Genomic DNA, 17,657 nt, shown 5'->3' with positions numbered 1-17,657 from the left:
ACCCTCTTTTGCATTCCTGTCTTTTGCTTCTCTGTCTCTTCCCACGTTCTCGTATTCATCTTCCGATCTTTATGTCTGTTTAAGACAATCGTTGGTGGAACGCTCCTCCCACCGTACCAAGGCATGCTCCCATCTGCCACTATATAATCAAACGCCTCTGGAATGACACGGCACGACTACACCAGAGTAGGAGATTATCACCTATGGCGTCCTTTCACTATGACGCCAATATCGTATTACTACCCTTGTACTTGTGTCAGCTGAACTACAGTCCCTAATAAACATACCCGGAAACTATTGGAGCGTTGCAACTTCAACCGTTCCCTCAGGCGAACAATAAATTCTGAAGCCAGAATCGGCGCCTCTCGGCATACCAAACCAACTAAAGAAGTGATATGCGCGGGAATGGCTTGGAGTTTATATTAGCCCCAAGCTAGTCGTTATCCCTGTGTGTGTGAGAACAGACGGTAAGATCATTTCCTTTCCCTTGCTGAAATCTGACAATGAAAAGTGAAGCCTCTAGGTCACACCAGCATAAGCAAATCTCACCATCTTTTCCACTTTGGAGAGGAACCCGAATCTTTGAGAGATTACATAGTTCCTTTTCAGTATCCTCCCCGTCTCGGCCTTCGTCTCCATCAACTGCCGAAGTGAATCACAAACATGACCTGTTCCAGGCCTGCAGATCTCGACTCCTATACACATACGTGACATCGTGGACATCGTCGACTAGAAACAGCCGGTTGCGGGCCGTGCTGGCGTTCTGGTTCGATGTCTCGGCACAATCTCTCGAGATTGACGATCCTAACTGGCCCCTGTTATGTCATGGGATATCTCAATACCCGTGTCTCAGACATTCGATCACACCCTCTATTTATCCACTTTCGCGTTGTTTGAATTTCTCCGGTCACGAACTTGCGGTTGATCGTTGAGCTGTCAAAATTTCTACCCCACAATATGTTTCAGCTCTTTCACGTGAGAATCTGGACCTTGTTGTACTCTGAAAATGGAACTCCCACGATCGGGGGCTTTGTTTGAGTGGCTCTGAGGATGTGATTGTGTTTGATATTGTTCTTGAAATATCCAATTGCCTTTTGTATTCCACGAATGTGGCTTTGCTCTCATCCTGCAACTACAGACGCACACCTAATGCCACTGATACTTCTGTAGTGGCTGACAAGACCAGCTGCTCGTATAGTGTGACTTTACTCCATCTCTGGAGAAGGCTATTTCGAATAGCCTCCTGTCACAATCCATGACCTCTCGGCACGGGTAATGCGTAGTGCGTGCCAAATGAATCCACAACATGTCCCAATTGACCACTCAGGTCGACCGGCGAGGACAGAAGACGAGCTTTATGGGTCCCTAGAGACCCTTTTTCGTGTCTCTGATTGGCTGGATAATTTGGACAGGGATATCGGTACAATCCAATCCTTACTAGGGACGATCAATCCTCGCTGCAAATCTCGACGCTTGAACCAGAACCCACATGAGCTGGTCTAAACGCCAGAGGACACGGGTTTTATAAGACCTCACATTTGTAAGAAGAACGTGGTGGAATTTATACAGATTTGTTGTGATTTTGGATTGTTGCTCAAGATGATAAGCTGCAGCTGCGAGCAAGGATTATCTCAAGGATGTCTCAGACAACGGCCAGGGACTGGTAGACGTCGACGCCCCTGCATCCCCCTTCAGACCAGGTTTCGAGGGCAACGAGTGGGTGATTCCAGGGCACGTCCCCTCAGGGAGGCTACAATCTTGCCTCCTGCGTTGTCACTTCACCACCTCTGCCGAGCTGTTGTGTGACCCGAGTTTGTGCTTCACAAGCCAGCGGTATCCCCAAGATCGGGCATATCGGTAAAGAACGTGCATGCACTCGACAGCTTTGCCTGCACGGGACCTTGCGCTTCATGGGTCTTGGGACCCAGGTGCCAGAATGGAGCTTTTTACTCATCCAGCTGATGAGATCCACGTAAGTAAGAGGGGATGAAGATGAACGAACCAGACTCCACCAGATCAGCTCAGCTGTCGGGCCTCAATTCGTGTAACGTTTTGCAATAAGGATGCCTACCAGCTTCGGCAATTTTGCTCATCAGGAACAACGCCTAAAGGCACCCCTGCGAGAATTGTGCAGTAGGCCCTGTTGGTGGGTGTCGGTTCGATGCTGTGTAACTGAAAGGACCCCGTTTCCAAGCCATGAATTCATTTTACCCTGTCTAAATATTTTGCGTACTTTCTTCTAACAGGTCGATCCAGAGAACTCACAAGCGGCAGAATACGGGCACGGGCGCTGGGCCGAAACCAAAACGTCACTGCTTGAGCTTGAACCAACAGCGATTTGATAGTGGTAAGTGTTGGTTCGACAGTGGCACTGACACAGTTCTAACGGTTATGCAGATATTGAAGGTCGTGTGTCGGGAGCAGTGTCCAAGCCTGGACGTGCTAACCGGCAGGATCCAAGCTCTTCGTCGTCCAGCGTATCGCCAGACTTTGCTCAGCAACCTGGACACCCCAGGTCAGACAATGCTACTTCTAGTGGCACTTCCACAGGGGGCGTGTATCCTGGTGGGAGTGTCGGTGCTGTGAATGTTCAGGGCTTGGGGAGTCCTCCTCAGGATCTTCCATCACCCGAATGTTCTCTCTCAGCATCATCTGAACAAGCAAATCCACGCCATGGAAGTCATGCTACCCCTCTGCATCCGACAATCTCATCCGGACACGGATTAAGCCCCGAGAGTTCAGCTTCAGACTCTGATTGCAGTTCCGGTCCCAGCTCTAGCGAGTCTTCGGGTCCTGCTTCTGGACAACCTTCGAGTCAGACACTCCGAAGCCAGCCCCCACCAGAAGTATCTTTTCTAAACAAAGGTACATGTTCTGATACTTGTTCAAATGAAGAAGCTTCTCGTTCAGTCAATGGCAGCCAGTTAATCTCTCCACTTGGTGACGATGCGGGTCACCTACGAACGGACAGGACAGAGCTAGAGCTAGACTTCCCTTTGAGGGGGGGTGCGGAAGATGTACCTGGCTCTTCAGCCTCTACGGATACGCTGGGAGACTCCCCGAGTCAAGAAGTCCAAGCTCAGACTGACCTTGGTCGGAACTCTGATGATGACGACGACTCAGATCACTCAGACACCCTTGACCAGTTAGAGAGTGATTTCAATGATTTGCTGTCTCTCGACCCTGGAAGGCCCATCAATGGTTCGCTCTCAAGAGACGAGGCCATTGCTAGCAGACTTCAGGATGAGAATTCTGACCTTGAGGTCTGGGAGGCTGCTGAAGACGTCCCTGCACCAGATACAGGTCATGATAACGTTAGCCGCCCAGGAACCCCTCCGACTGGCATCCGACGCGCCCTCGCTACTGCGCACTCCCCAGAACCAAAGCGTCCCTCTGAAACAAGTGATGAAGACGATACTGAAAGTGTTGATGACACATGTAGCGGTTTCAGTGGGAGCAACGGAGTAGATGATGATGAACGGATTGTCCAACTAGAAGATCGGGAAGAAGGTAATGAAGAGTCCGATGTAGACAATGATCTTCTTGGACAATTAGACGAGATTGTAGCCGATCACTCAGGCTCGGACTGCTTCGAGACACATGCTCGTCCCCTGGGCATGCGACCCTCTTCGGACAGCAATGATTCTGATGAAGAGGCCAGACCCCAGAATGAGTCATCCGACGACGACGAGGTATCGGAAGAAGAGATTGGGTATATCTCGGACGCTCGCGACACTAATGTTGAAATCAAAGACGAAACAGGGTCGGCTAGCTTGAATATTCCATCATCTTCGACAAACAGCATCGTTTTCCCAAATGAAACAACCAGCTCTGGAAAGCTTCCCCTCGCACTCGACAAACTCGAGGAACGTGAGGTTGTACGGATCACACGAGAGCTCAGCGCTTGTGTTCGTTGCCGGTTCCAAAAAATCAAAGTACGTACACATTCCCTCTGTCCTGCCATTGTTCACACTAACATGAAATGAATAGTGCATCATAGACGAGCAGAACCCAGAAGGACAATGCAAAACGTGCAAGAACTTCTCCAAGACGTCGCCAAAGACAATCCATCGCGTTCCATGCTTGCGACTCCGAATTGCCGACGTCGTTCTTTATCGAAGCGGCGGGCTCAAACTCACGAGACGATGGACGGGCATCGAAATGCGAGATATTGGGGATCGACTCGATACGGTTGCTGTTACGATTGAGGTATCACAGAACCTTTGTAGCAAACCTCTTCGAATGAACGTTGTGCGATTCAAACCCATCGATGGGGACGTGACTGCCCGATATTGGACTGATAGCCTTCTCGGGAAGGAGACGTTGAAGAAGAAGGAACTAGCCAACTACTGCCTTGAAAATATCTACGAAACGGCCGAAAGCGTGCGACAATACACAATCGACAATGCTCTTCCAGCCTTTTACCACACCATCCAAGAGGAGAGTGAATCAGAAGCTGGAGAAGTGCCCATCATCAGAACGTACCTTACGGCCATGGCTCGGTACCTGGACCTTCACGTACGTCAATTGAGTCCCGACACGAGCCTTACACTGAACCCCTCGCAGAATGAACATAAATCCAGCGGGAGCCTCTCTAGAGACGATGCAAAAGAGCTTGAGATATTCGGCAATCTTTTTATTCTCTGGTGCGCCATCCGTAAGCGCTCCCCTTCACCCCAGCTCCAATTGCATCCCACTCTAATCCCGCCCAGAACACACTGTAGGGTCTCTCTACATCGAAGGCAACGAAACACTAGGCATGCTCCCCGAAACCGAAGACAAATCCTACCCTCTCTACGGCAAAGTGTCTGTCCCTCGCATGGTAGTCGCCCAATTCGACACCCTCAATTACAACGAGGTCCTCGAGCGGTACAAGGAGAAGCTCCTACGCGACATCGATTGGCTGTTCAGCCAGGACAAGAATCGATGGTGGTTCACAATCTATCTCGTCGTCTTCATACTCATGCGCGAGGCGAGTCGCATGACAGCAGATCGGTACCGGCATGCCAGAGCCAATTATGGATCAAGTGTATGGCGACCTTGACCCTCAATGGACGTAACTAATCCGTAACAGTTACGATACTCGATTCCAGACTTTGTTGAAGGGCTTCATGCCAGCTGCAATAATATACTCATCCACTGGCATTACTACAACTATGATCAGTGGCCTACTACTCGGTCGTCGGGGCTCACCAATGGCGCAGGGAAAGGTGAACACTTTGAGACTCTGGCACCCAAGGATCGGCACCTTGTGAAACAGAATCTCAAGGACCCAGCGGTAAAGAAACACCTTCTAGTATGGGAGCAATACAAGAGGGATAATGGAAAAGGTCTGCGACATTGAACCCCCCCCCCCCCCCCCCCCCCGCCAAACAGCATATTAGTGCTAACCGACCGTGTAGTTCCAAAGATTACTCTCCAACACGACGCCGGTTCCATTCGCTACACGGGAGAACAGAACAAGTACGACTGGGATCATCCTTTGTATTGGGTATCACAAATGTTTGAGAGGAAATGGTGCCCACATCCGACGTATACGAGAGAACCAGAACCTCAATCAACGTTTATGTCTATCACGGCGGCTGTCGCCGCAGCCGGCTAAGCATGAAGCGAACCGAACACTCGACGAGAACATACGATACGAGGCTTGAGTCAACCAAATAACGACCGATACGAATCTTTTGCTACATGAATTTTAGTATTACCAGCAGTCGAAGAGCTTCCAGCGGTGGAAGAGTTGGGAAAACGGTACAACGCCAAGGGTCGATAGACACATGAGGGCTCGAATAAACATACACTTCTACACGGAGACCACAATAGGGTATTCTAAGCAGCTTTTATTCTATGCAAGCGATACGCTGATCTATGCCTAGATCCAATCGGAAACCCGCTGACTCTAAGTCTCTCCTCTGTTTCCTGTAGTTATCGCTGCTTCTCGCTGTGCTTCCTGATGTCCCCATGGTCCAAACAAACTCAAAACAAAAGTCTGGTGCCATCTATGTGTGGTCAAGATCTCATAAATCTGTGCCGGTGTCTTGTGATGTCCTATTCTCTCCCCGAATCAACCAAAAGATTCCCACCATCTTTCACCAAGACATTTTTTCTGATGCGTGAGACTGAATTAGGCTTCTTTTCTTTGGGATAGGAGGCATTCCCCAGTTGTCCTCCAGGTCATCCCAGCCCTCGTCGACATGGGTCGCGTAGCGCAGAGAACTTCCGAGGCCTTTGGTTCGGAGTCGAAGCGGTGAGTTGGCAGGATAGGTGTATATGACCTCCTTTCTCTGGTCCTTGGCATGATCGATCTCCAACATATTGGCAGTCAGGAAATCGCAGAAGCGAGCGGCATCGTCGATGCGAAGCTTCAGCTCCAGGAGATGTTCAGCGGTGACACAAGGGTAAAGTCCCAAGTTAATTAGATTATACCGCTTGACGGCCGCCTCGTGCGTATCCTGATCTCTGAGTCGTTGGCGGAGGGGTCTGGGGGCACTAGTGTTATAGAACACACACCAGACCGCAAAGGCTTTGTCGAAGAACTTTTTATACTGGTCGGCCCAAGTCGGAGGGGTGTCAAAAAGCGTGCTGGGCCGTCTATACACAGGGACGTGGATGTCGTTGGGCTCGAAGGGTTGGTCGTCCACCTCCCCGACAGAGTTGGCGTCTGCCTCCCCGTCTTGCTGAGTCACTGTAGCCTCGCCAGCCTGGCTAGAGCTGTTGGCGTTGTTGGGAGAGCTGGCCACTCCGTTGTAGTAGGGAGAACCAGGGGTATTCGTCAGCCATTCTGATTCTGGGCTGTTGCCCCCTGGGTTGCCATCCGTACCAGTGCCCTCTGAATTGGTGCCCTCCGGGTTGCCCTCGATGTCTGTGCCTTCAGTACTGACAGTTGACCGGGAGTCAACATCCATGGCTTGACCCAAGGACTGACTACTCCCTTCTTCGCTGCTTCCGGGATCATTTGTAAGAAACTGGTTGGTAGTTCCCGAACTCTCCGCTGCCGTGGTGTCAACGGGAAAATCCTGAGCAGGAGCGGAGGCGCCAGACAAAGCGGCAGCCAGGACCTTCATGTGATGATTGAAGTTCTCATCCACGGCGGTCTCAGCATCGGATAGGTTGGTGTTTCCGGCGTTCTCTTCAGATCCAGTGTCGCCTTGCGAGTCAGCGGCGTCTTCCTCCTCCACGGCTGCAGCGCTTGCTGCAGCCTGCGCCTCCCACGGGTCCTCGCCATCATTCTCTTCCTCCTGGTCAGACTCGTGCTCAGTGGTGGCTTCAATATCACCGTCCGAGCCATGCTCCCATGAGTCAGAGCCAGCTTCATCACCATCAGTGTCCTACTCCGATGAGATGTTGCGGAGACTCTCGGCCTCTTCAGGGGTCATCGGAGGCAAATGGACGAAAGAAGCATACAGGCATACAGCCTCGGACGAAGCAAACACAATAGCGCGATCTCGGAGAGTGACAAGAGAGTCAAGCTGCTTGTATCCATCCCTGACTGCCTTCTTGCGCACAGTCTCTGGCATCTTGGCCGTATGGTGAAATCTCAAACCCCACAGCGACATGATGGAAGCCAGACCACAGGTTGGTTTGAGTGTGTCTAGAGCAAGGTTAAACACTTCTCGTCGAGCAAGAAGAGAGCACACACACCTGATGAACTGCAGAAGCGGCGGCGACGAGGGAGTCGCAACTCAGATCTTGAAAAAGCAATACGTTCAAAAATATAGAGAACAAAACTATGCTCTAGCTGATGTTTTTTGGTGTTATTTTTTGGGGTTTTTTTGAAGAGATAGGAAAAAGCGAAGTGGAGGTGGGATGTGGGATGTGAGGAGAGGGTTTATGTGGGAGTGAGGTTGCAAACGAGATGCAAGATGGAGATTACGTTTACAGCCCTACGGAGCAACAAAGAGGCAGAAGCACTGGTTCGCAAGCTATCGATAGGGCACAGATGTCTACACGGCTGGAAGTGGTCACGGGAGCCAGCAAACACTTATTAGAAGTAAGTGGCTGGGCATCAAGGAAAGAGTAGATGAGTTCCTGAATGTGATCCCACGCCTATGACAAACGGCAAACCAGAATGTAAAACGGCATCACGAACGAAGAGGAGAACTTCTATTGCCTACGGAGCATGTTCTTTGGGGTTATAGAGGCACAATGGCACGCTTGGGGGGGTTGGTGCTGCTGGAGGAGGAACATGGCAGTGCCGTAGCGGGAGTGGGAGCAATGGCCTGGAGCAGCCATTTCGTCTTTTTCACCTCAACATTCACTAAATCTTTTCAATTTCTAGAAAAACAGTGAAAGGGACATGATGCCACATGCATAATGTCATATTAATCTTAGCAATCGTAGTATGTGGCGCTGATGTCTTGGTCGAAAAGGAGGAGTGCATGACCTCGTTGCTGTTCTGCCAGTGGAGAAGAAACTGCAGCAAAAGCAACTAGAATCTGCACTGCAAAGAGCCTAAGGACTGCATATCAACTGTACAATGTCCATTAATCTTTGTTGTTCACACGTCCAACTGCATTACTGTTCAAGCCACATCCTCTAATTCCTTTGTTGTATCCCTGTTCACTCCATAAAGAATACATCGAAACAAAGCTTAGCTGGTATAATACTCAAAAAGACCAAAGACCAGATATACTAACCCTCAGACGCTCCTCGATATCTTGCGATTCCTCCGCTTCTAGCTTCCCTCATCCCGCCGTATGAACATCTCCACGACAGTCCGCGCTCGATCCCTCGACCCCTTTTCCTTTTCGTCTACACGACAGACCAGTGGGCCTACTATCTCGGCATATCTACGTTCACGCATCTTGCGCTTCTTGGTGTCCTCGTCCTCTGCGTTGCCGCGGCGGAAGCTCAGACGGCGGGAGAGGCCGCCCTTGGGTTCGTTTGTCACTGGTGTGAGCTCTGATGCTGCGCGGGAGAGAGTAGCTGTGAGGAAGACGAATGCAATGTTGTGATTTGGTGCTGATGAGAGGATATCCAGGATCTGCGTCTTGGTGTCGGACCAGGCGGTCATTGGTATGGATGTCACGTTGGGTAATGATGTTGAGATCTTGGCCCAGAGTTGAGTCGGGATCAGACCGTCCGTGAGAGATTCGAGGAAGAGTAACAAGATGGATGAGACGGCTTCTAACTTGAACGACGCAGGCCATTCTAATGGAAGCGCATCAAGAATAGAAGCATCATTGTCCAGGGCAGACACAAGCTTAACCTTTGCATCCTGCATATCCGCCTCTCCAACCCTCCACGTCGAAGCCTCAAGGGGCCATCCAGGATCCCGCGGCAGTACTTCCTCCTCAAGCATCGTCGACTCAGCCAGACTTCGTTCAACAAGCGTCTGCACCACCTCAGTCAGCTTGAAGAGCTCCTTGGGCGCTGAGCAATGGATATCCGAGTCGTAAGCAACCGCCCCCTTGATACCCGACTTCTCGACAAACTTTCTGATTCCGCCGTCAGGGATTCTTATCAACTCTGCGATGGAGCGCCCTACACAAGAAGGTTGCCAGATTCCGCGCACGGGAATGAAGTGGTCCCGACCGTCTTCTATGCGAAGAACCAGGACCTCTTCGATCTTGGCGCGCGCTTCGTTCAACGCTCGAATGTGAGAAATGGCCGAGACTTGGAGCTCCAGCAATACTAATGCTGTTTCTCCTGGGTCGAGTGTAACTGTTTCACCCAATGGCTCTTGGGACTCTTCATCAGCTGACAAGAATGTGGTCTTCAACCATACAGGTATAGCATCATCACCGTCTTCTGTCGTCGGCTTCGTCACGAATGAGAATGTCGCCGGTACACTGCCAGTATTTGCAACCGTCAGATGCCGAATCTGCTTTTCGAGGGGCGTAACCTCTCCAAAATCGACGATATTCTCCTCGTTGCCATCACTGCCTTCCACGACAACCGTAATGCCTGGCCGGCCTTCATTCTCAGCTCTGTCAAGTTCTCGTGCCACTTCTGCATGGATCTTTGCCTTGAGCTCCGGTACAACAGCGTCGTAGTCGAGCGTAAAGATAGAAGTGATGGGCTTGTGATCAGACGATGTGATGCGTTGATGCGAGGCGTAGATCTCCAAGTGTATGCGGTCACGGAAGCCCTCCTTTGTAACAAGCTCCTCGGCTTCAGGGTCATCGTTATCCTCGTACTCATCATATCTCAACGTGTCAGTTGATGACATTGGATCCTCCCCGTCAGCGTCGGGGTCATAACTAAACAGCACGTCCTCATCCTCTTCGAGACCCCTGGACTTCATCTCTGCATCTTTCTTCTTCGCCTCTTCCTCATCTTTAATCTTTGTCTCATAATCTTGTTTGTCTTTTCGTGTTCTAAATAAGATACGATCACACCAGCTTGGAGCTCGTTGCTTCTCACTTGAGTCAAAGAGGCCAACTGTACCAATATCGTATTTGTATGTTGGTAGAAAGGTGATTGACCCTTCTTGCCAGCCATCATGAAAAGCTTTGCGTTGCTTGATAACTCTTCGTAATTGATCATGTGGCAACAGTGAATCGATGGTGGCCTGCAGAGAAGTGGGATCCTGGCTTGGATCTTCGGGAAATTCGTCAGGGTCTGGTAGATCGTCTGCAGTATCAAAGCTCTCTTCGCGTGAATGTAGCGACACCCTCGTAGAAGACTCATCATCGCTGTCCGAACCCTTCATGACAATCACACCTCGCTCATCAAGAGGCTTCGAGTCCTCGTCTGCGCCATATTCACCTCTAGCATGCAGCGTGAGCAGTCGTCGGATATCGTCGCCAGGTAGTCCATCTAGTCGAAAGTTCAAGTCTCCGAACCAGAATGCAAGATCTTCATCTCCAATCTTTTCGCCCTCATCTTCCTCAACGCCTGAGTGAACGATTGGGTCGAATTGAGTGCGTGAGAGAACCTGGCCGACATCCCAACATCGCCGGTCCAAATACGAAGAGCCAGCACCACTAGCCAAGTGGCTATTTATAAAAACCATGCGAGTTGTCTCGCCAAGCAGCAATCGCGTCGTCACGGCCCCCTTGTTTCCAAAATAGCCTAGCAGGCCCGTACCAACTTGTTTGGTACTGACGTTGCTAATAGTTGATGCAATTTCTGGAGAAGCATAGACCAGCAACAACAAGCCAGTCATTTGTTCCGCAGTGATAAGTTCGTATCCTTTAGGCAATGCTGCTTCCAATGCCGCTTTCCATTTGTCCATAACACTTGTATCCGTATATACTGCTCGATTCATATACTCCTTAGTCGTGTTGAGGTCTACTATTTCCTGAAGTCCCAACACATAAAGGCCAATATCACCCCCGGCAGTCAAATGCGGGTTCGAGCTGCCATTGTCCGTATCATCCGTCTCCACGGCACTATTTTGTGAGAGATTCAGTGACGTCAATTGCTGATCCAAGCCTTCGCCGTGTGTGAACCAGGTCGCGAGGTCTTTATCAGTACCCGTGCACGCAGCAACGTTCCACGTCCCGATCTTGACCTTTAGGCTATGTGGACGCACGAACTCGGATCGTCGGGCATGAACAGCTTTAGCTAGAGACTGAGGCGTCGTCGAGGTGGGATCCCCCAGCTCAGAACCAGGGGACTGGTCATTTTCGTCGGCCATGGACGCCGTTACTACAGTATTAGACGAGAGAGACGAGTTATATACACGGCGCCGTCTCGAGATATCGCGGGGAGGTCGATTTGTAGTTCTCTAGATCATGACTTCGAACAACCTAGCTCTACCGTTGGCGCAAGGCAAGGCAAGACAAGACAAGGGATGTTTGGGTCGTGTGAGCACCAAAAGAATGTTGAGCTAATTAGAAGAAGGGATAAAAAGGGAGATAAACCTCAGCTTTAAACGTATGACGTCGAGCTGCACGGCTACCGTAGTCTAACGTTAAAATGGTGGTGTAGGAACCTACCTAGGGTCCAGCTCAGCGCCCCGCGGCAGCGTCATCTTGCGCCTTATCGATAAGCCCAGCAGCGCCCAAGCATGCGGACTCGTGCCTCTCGAAGAGTACACTTCCATCTCCATACCACAAGCAACTGTCGATCACACGATCATCTTCTGGGGTCTTGATATCATACGTACATGACCCATCGGCCTTGATTTGTTATTTGTGACAAGGCTATCCGTATTTCCAACTAGCGATCACGTCTCCACCTACATATCGTGCCCAACATCAAACAACAATAATTATCATGAGCCGACAAACACCACGAAAGGCTCGCCACAGCCGTCAGCCGTCAAACCGTATCCCTGCCGTTTCAGACTATGAATCCGATGCCGCTGCCATACATGCCGATTACGCGCCACCACCTCCACGTACTAATACTGAGCTTAATCTCTCTGTCCTCCAACGTTACCTCCCCTCCATCCACACCATCCTCAGTATAGCCGCCAACGCTGTCATATACACATTCAACAGCGCTTCCGAAAGCTGGGAGAAGTCGGGAGTCGAAGGCACCATGTTTGTCTGCGCGCAGAGTCCGCTCCCTGAGGATCCAGGTCAGCGAGCACGAGCTTGCGTGTTTGTTCTCAACAGACGGGGACTTGACAACGTGATCGTGGACCTTTCACGGGTCACACATGCAGAGGTGTCTGGGGAGCTTGTCATTATGAAGGTCGAGGGCGAATGGCAGGAGGGCGACAAGGTACTGGGAGTGTGGATTCACAACGATAAGGACGAAACACGAGAAGTAAACGCTGCCATAATCCAGGAAGCTTGGAAGATTGCACGGTCGGCGGGTCCAGTTGAACCACAAGGTCCCGAGGCTGGTCCAGCTATGCAGGCGATGGGTAAGAGGCTGAGTCTGAGTGATCTGTTCGGATCAGGAAATGGTCCCAATATTGGACACTAGGTGTCGTCCAAGGTCCATCAAAAGTCTGAGGCTGAGGAATCGAAGAGCGAGAGATCGAAGGAGTCAAGAAGGTCTGCGATCTCGACAAGGTCTAGGGAATCCAAGAAGTCTAAGGTCTCAACAAGATCTGAGGTTTCGGCCAGGTCTGGGGGGTCAACGGTGTCGAGAAGGTCCGGAAAGCGCGGGAAGCCCTTTAAGCTTATGAAGTTAAAGGCACCTGAGGACTCTGATACAGAGAAAAGCGAATCTGGGAAGTCAGAGTCAGGAGAGTTGGAGCGGGTGCAGCCGGTTTATCATATTCCAGAGTCTGAGAAATCGGAGTCTCCGGGGTCAGAGTCCGAGGTTGACACCGAGTACGAAGCTGACGCAGAATAGAGCTCCCTCGATACCCAGTTGATTTCGGTCTCAGGAGTATGGGAATGTAACCAACCGCTTCATCTTCAGCGTCTACATGGACATGGGCTAGAGCAGTCCCAATAGTTAGCACTTGCACAGTTTTCGCCCGAAAGGCAGAGCACAAAAGCCCAATAATGAAGAATCACAGCGGTCTGCACAAAAGCATGCGTTTCCATAAGCCCACAATGGACTATGTCTATTTGTGCATGATATTCATGACGTTAGCAAGTATCTACAAGCAGAAAGCACCTATACGCCGTTCCCCCCAACCGGATAAGTTGTAGAAGCCAACCCAAAGCCTAGACCGTGCCGCTGATGCTCAACTCCCGAATCTCCTGCAACACCTGCTCCACTCTGGCGTCTAGTTGTCCCTCGGCATACTGATCTCTGGTGTCAGCATCCAGGTACTGCTGCACTTGCGCCATGCGCGAATACGCCTCTGCACAGAAACGCAGCTGGATCTTGACGAGGGCTTCGAAAGTGGGGTCGAGGTACGGCACGCGGAGATCGATAAGTTGGGGCAGCTCGGTGCTGAGTTGCTCGTTCAGCTGCTCGTAAGCAGCCTTTGCCATCTCCATCTCCTTCTCGGTCCGGGGCAGCTTCGTGGCGTCCTTGTCGGGCTTCTCGGCGAGGCGCTTCACCTTTGCGCGGAGGGCGTCGTAGTCGAGCAGTTTGTGAGCGCGCTTCTTAATCGCCTCGTTGACGTCGGGGAAGTAGGCGCAGAACCGTGTGATGGGGTCGAGAACGGTTGTTCGGTAGGGGCCATCGAGGGCTTTGATGGTTTCGGCATCTAGATCCTCGACGGCCTGCTTGTAACTTCTGCTGACACCGTCTTTCGCGCCTGAGTCGCCGTAGAACGCATCTATCGTCTCGGCGATTCGCATTTGCGATGCGGTCATGGCTGGGTTCGGGTTTTAGTATCGAGCTTCATGTGTCGCAGATCATGAGCGTACCTCTCAGGGAGTCAAGATACCCCTTTGATTCCTTTTGTAGTCGTAAAGCAGCAGCTTCCATTGTCTTGAATCGTCTGCTTTCGTTAGATGTTGTCCTCCAATGTTATCAATCTGCAATTGCTGACCTCTCTTCGACTTCGTAATCACGGTCATTCGTCTTTTCCACATGCCCTGCAACGCAATCAGCTCCAGACTCGATTGTTTCATCCGAAGCGCATACCCGTCTTCATCATGACCTGCGTCGTCGCGCGATTGACATTCTTCTTAAACCCTGCTTGATATTAGACCCCTCTGCTCGGGATTGCGGGGTGAAGGCTGTCCTACCCGCCCACGACATGTTGAAAGAATTGCTGGTAGAAAATGAATTAAGTGGTTTTCGTTTACGTGTGTAATTCGACGAAAGGGCTCAAATACGCTCGAGGGTATATCGTTGTAAAGTTGCACAGGAGTTGGCAGGCAATAAACATGGAAGTTGGGGATAGAGTGACGACAAAACTGGAGCTCAGCCACACTAACTTAGTCTGGAGTGCCTGGCAGCCCAATCGGCTGATCGACGTCAGTGATGGGGCTGTGTTAGGTTGAGCTTTACTCCGTACAGTGCAGTTCGATGCACGTGATTGCGCGTGGAGGCCTGAGTTGGAATTGGAAAGAAAGAATTTGATCTGCGTATTTGATACTCGATACCGCGTCAGGATGTTCAATCCCCGCTTTCTCGTTGTCAGTCTGGGCAATCCCTTGCCCAAATACGAAAGTCTACATTCTGCCGGTCATTTCGCTCTCAATGGCCTCGCTCAAGTCTTGCGTCAGCCCTCCTTTCGAGAGGTGGCATTCGGAGGTCAGACATGCCTAGTATCTCAAGGTCCAAAATACACTCTAGTTCAATCGCCTACTCTGATGAACATCTCTGGACGTTTTGTCGCAAAGGCGTGGAAAGAAATGACCAATCAACATGACCCCTCATCACTCAGTCTAGTGATTGTTCACGATGAACTCGAGAAGGACTTGGGCATTGTGCGGCTCACGGCGTGGGACCGAAGTCACAAAGGCCACAATGGTATCAAAAGTGTCAAGGGATCTCTTTCACAAAATAAATACCCCACGTCGCCGTTTGTGCGAATTGCCGTTGGGATTGGACGACCCGCCGAGAGAGACCCCGAGACCGTTAGCCGTTACGTTCTTGATCGGATATCAAGCGACAAAAGGAGAATTCTAGAAGAAGAAGCACCATGGAAAGTCGCCGAGTGCCTAGTTGAGCTGGAAAAAGAATGGAAGACTGAGCTCAAGTCATGATTCGACCGCCTGGACAGGGTCCTATCAACTGCGACAATGCAACACCGGAATCCGGGCGCGCCAGTAATAGCATTTTGTCTTAGGAAAAGCAAAACGCATGTGCAGCCTGGAACGGTTTCTTTACGGCTTTGTTTTCAGGCCAACTTTGAAGCAGGCCACGAGCAATCATAATGGACATTATTTGAGTACGGTCAAGTAAGCCCTGTCACGCATCAAAGACATTTGTCCAATCATGCCAAAATACTATCAACAGAGATACCCAACTGAGATACCTGACTTCCGCGTCCGTTTTCGTGACCACGCATGCACCGGATTCCGATTCCGCACTCCATTATCAAACCGCTCAACTGCGCCGGACTCAATTCTGAGTTACGAGTCTCCCGAATTGCACATTCATCGCATATTTGCCGAGTGTCCTACCTGAAGTTTGAAGGTATGCAGAGATCCCTTATCTTGCGCTAAAGACGCCACAGGCGACCTAGCTCACAAACGGCACTCCAACTTCCCTAAGTTCCTTATCTATGCCAAGGGTATGGCCAATTTTGCACAATTCGACTTGTCCAATGGCCTTTGGATCGTACCATCACATGAAGCTGGTTATCGCGTCGTGGTGTATTCTGATATCACATCTTGGAGCTGAAATGAGCTGAAACCGTTACGAAATGCCTAGTTTGACGGTGTCTTTGCTGTCTGATAAGGCATGCAATGCAAGAGTGTTGGTAATCATTACGATCCGGTCGTTCCATGGCCTGCTCGTTCTCGGGAAATGATCCAGCAATTGCCGTCTGTGTCGAAGAACACTCGTCTGGGTGGGAGCCGATGGATATCTCAAGCAGTTGACGATGGTTGCAAAGGTCGATACCAGGAAACTCCAGGCAGAGTTGTTGAAGATGTTCAACGTCGAAGTAAGCTTAGGCTTCGAGAACCAGTCAACTTGTAGTGGACGCAGGTCCAGCTTATATACATGGTCCCCGATCATATCTATCGTCGTAGCGGGCGACTCGCATACTGACGCGCGCAACAAAGGCTCAATCTAGGGCGTTGCGGGCGCAAAAGCATCTTTGACAGTTGAGAATCCGGGGAAACGATGTCAATCACATCAATTCTTAGCCACTTGAAGACCGTGTGCCCATGTGGCTCTCGATATGCTTATTTTCTTTCATGTCTATCACACGATCTTTGGGAATGGAACACAACCATATCGTACGTGACACCGGTGATCCTTGACCCGAGAGGAAGTTCAGTACCTCGTACGACACAGTCAGACACACAAAGTTTCAACAATAAGCAGTCTCGAACAGACAGCAACTTCGCTCCAGATTTGGCTCCAACGCTCACGCTTTGAGCATGTCTATCTTTATCAAGTATCGGCCGAGCTACACGACTTGGACTCAAGAGAACAAGGATCCTGGTCCTTGTCCAGGGTCTTGACGCTAGGCGCTCCACCCAAGCGGCCAAGAGATAAGGAAACATCCAATCAGACATGCTCTATTCGACCTCCTTCAACGGTTCGACCTGGAATTCGGCAACCTTGAGGACAAAGTCAGATAAGAGCTCTGGCCGGGTTATGCGGTGCGTCTGGGGAAGCGCAATATTGAGTGCATGTCGCACAAGAGGGTGTCGAGGCTTCATTCTGTACTCGGAGCTTTCTCGCCATGTAACTCTGGTCTTAGGACACCATTCCGACGTGTCAGAGTCAACACATCAAGAGCTTAAAGATGCTTAAAATAAGTCTAACAATAGCGAATCAGCATGGCATACTCAGCACCAGAACTTCCATTGCGGCCGTCCGGATATACATACAAATCCTCTGGTTCCTCAGTAAGCATGGCCCGGGATACACTGCCGATATCGACAGCAATCTCCCCTCCCAGCATGCATCAAAGGAGTCAAATGCCTACAATTTAGGCCAAGAGGAGATATTCATTGCGGGCCAACTGCCAAGCAGAGGTTGCAATCCGGAGGTCCTATAGGGATATTGGTGCTTATCAGCACAGCCTATTTAAGCTTGGGTGTGGCGTCCATCCCAATACAACCGGATCGGAATGCTAGAGTGTGATAAGCAGCGATGGGTGTGCCAGACTCAGGAACAGCCATACAGGGGACCGTTTACACAACCACGACTTCGTTTCTGGCGCAAACCACTTGTGTCAAGTCAACGTCAACGCATTGCTACAGGATCATCACGTTCAAGCT

The 17,657-nt window shown here is 50.6% G+C and overlaps 7 protein-coding genes across 14 annotated transcripts; 3 read left to right on the top strand and 4 right to left on the bottom strand.

The window, feature by feature from the left end:
- Positions 1–13: 13 nt before the first annotated feature.
- Positions 14–8,527, top strand: FVEG_07549 (hypothetical protein). 7 transcript variants are annotated; one of them, XM_018896213.1, is made up of 9 exons: positions 14–467; positions 512–1,972; positions 2,257–2,347; positions 2,398–3,935; positions 3,991–4,518; positions 4,567–4,657; positions 4,713–5,029; positions 5,075–5,330; positions 5,403–8,527. In XM_018896213.1, exons 2-9 carry the CDS (start codon positions 1,871–1,873, stop codon positions 5,600–5,602), a joined length of 3,123 nt encoding a protein of 1,040 aa, XP_018753638.1. In that variant the 5' UTR covers positions 14–467; positions 512–1,870; the 3' UTR covers positions 5,603–8,527. The 7 variants fall into 7 exon arrangements, with proteins under 7 accessions (XP_018753638.1, XP_018753637.1, XP_018753642.1 ...); XM_018896212.1 differs by having other exon boundaries at positions 14–1,972; XM_018896217.1 differs by having other exon boundaries at positions 14–1,972; positions 4,567–5,029; positions 5,403–5,821; positions 5,874–8,527.
- On the bottom strand, positions 6,087–7,553 carry FVEG_07550 (hypothetical protein; the record flags this gene model as incomplete). Its single annotated transcript, XM_018896218.1, has 2 exons — positions 6,087–7,325; positions 7,410–7,553. The coding sequence occupies 2 exons, from the start codon at positions 7,551–7,553 to the stop codon at positions 6,087–6,089; spliced, it is 1,383 nt and encodes a 460-aa protein (XP_018753643.1).
- FVEG_07551 (hypothetical protein) lies at positions 8,281–12,004 on the bottom strand. The gene has a single exon (XM_018896219.1). The coding sequence runs from the start codon at positions 11,579–11,581 to the stop codon at positions 8,672–8,674; it is 2,910 nt and encodes a 969-aa protein (XP_018753644.1). The 5' UTR covers positions 11,582–12,004; the 3' UTR covers positions 8,281–8,671.
- On the top strand, positions 11,826–14,410 carry FVEG_07552 (hypothetical protein). Its single transcript, XM_018896220.1, has one exon. The coding sequence runs from the start codon at positions 12,163–12,165 to the stop codon at positions 12,820–12,822; it is 660 nt and encodes a 219-aa protein (XP_018753645.1). The 5' UTR covers positions 11,826–12,162; the 3' UTR covers positions 12,823–14,410.
- On the bottom strand, positions 12,016–14,687 carry FVEG_07553 (protein hob3). Of its 2 annotated transcripts, XM_018896221.1 has the most exons (5): positions 14,496–14,687; positions 14,392–14,442; positions 14,297–14,342; positions 14,172–14,245; positions 12,016–14,119 (listed from the first exon to the last, which is right to left on the bottom strand). In XM_018896221.1, the coding sequence occupies exons 1-5, from the start codon at positions 14,506–14,508 to the stop codon at positions 13,518–13,520; spliced, it is 786 nt and encodes a 261-aa protein (XP_018753646.1). In that variant the 5' UTR covers positions 14,509–14,687; the 3' UTR covers positions 12,016–13,517. The 2 variants fall into 2 exon arrangements, with proteins under 2 accessions (XP_018753646.1, XP_018753647.1); XM_018896222.1 differs by having other exon boundaries at positions 14,392–14,687.
- A 177-nt stretch (positions 14,688–14,864) lies between these two features.
- On the top strand, positions 14,865–15,461 carry FVEG_07554 (PTH1 family peptidyl-tRNA hydrolase; the record flags this gene model as incomplete). Its single annotated transcript, XM_018896223.1, has 1 exon — positions 14,865–15,461. One exon carries the CDS (start codon positions 14,865–14,867, stop codon positions 15,459–15,461), a length of 597 nt encoding a protein of 198 aa, XP_018753648.1.
- Positions 15,373–17,416, bottom strand: FVEG_16138 (hypothetical protein). Its single transcript, XM_018905374.1, has 2 exons — positions 17,265–17,416; positions 15,373–17,194 (listed from the first exon to the last, which is right to left on the bottom strand). The coding sequence occupies exon 2, from the start codon at positions 16,944–16,946 to the stop codon at positions 16,611–16,613; it is 336 nt and encodes a 111-aa protein (XP_018753649.1). The 5' UTR covers positions 16,947–17,194; positions 17,265–17,416; the 3' UTR covers positions 15,373–16,610.
- Between the last annotated feature and the right edge of the window lie 241 nt (positions 17,417–17,657).

This window comes from Fusarium verticillioides, chromosome 8 (assembly GCF_000149555.1).
Source record: "Fusarium verticillioides 7600 chromosome 8, whole genome shotgun sequence".
Classification (NCBI taxonomy): Eukaryota; Fungi; Ascomycota; class Sordariomycetes; order Hypocreales; family Nectriaceae; genus Fusarium; species Fusarium verticillioides.
The sequence above is the reverse complement of the archived record's forward strand: the minus strand, read 5'-3'. Positions and strand labels throughout refer to the sequence as shown.

What these genes read in the sequence shown, in the direction of transcription:
- FVEG_07549 (XM_018896211.1), top strand. Translation starts at nt 1,871, where the DNA reads ATGCACTCGACAGCTTTGCCTGCACGGGACCTTGCGCTTCATGGGTCT. An exon ending in TATTCTCTGGTGCGCCATCC is followed by an intron (nt 4,658 to 4,712) that starts GTAAGCGCTCCC and finishes AATCCCGCCCAG; the next exon opens with AACACACTGTAGGGTCTCTC. An exon ending in GAGCCAATTATGGATCAAGT is followed by an intron (nt 5,030 to 5,074) that starts GTATGGCGACCT and finishes AATCCGTAACAG; the next exon opens with TTACGATACTCGATTCCAGA.
- FVEG_07551 (XM_018896219.1), bottom strand. Translation starts at nt 11,581, where the DNA reads ATGGCCGACGAAAATGACCAGTCCCCTGGTTCTGAGCTGGGGGATCCC.
- FVEG_07552 (XM_018896220.1), top strand. Translation starts at nt 12,163, where the DNA reads ATGAGCCGACAAACACCACGAAAGGCTCGCCACAGCCGTCAGCCGTCA.
- FVEG_07553 (XM_018896221.1), bottom strand. An exon ending in GCAGGTCATGATGAAGACGG is followed by an intron (nt 14,343 to 14,391) that starts GTATGCGCTTCG and finishes ATTGCGTTGCAG; the next exon opens with GGCATGTGGAAAAGACGAAT. An exon ending in GATTACGAAGTCGAAGAGAG is followed by an intron (nt 14,246 to 14,296) that starts GTCAGCAATTGC and finishes TAACGAAAGCAG; the next exon opens with ACGATTCAAGACAATGGAAG.
- FVEG_16138 (XM_018905374.1), bottom strand. Translation starts at nt 16,946, where the DNA reads ATGTCTGATTGGATGTTTCCTTATCTCTTGGCCGCTTGGGTGGAGCGC.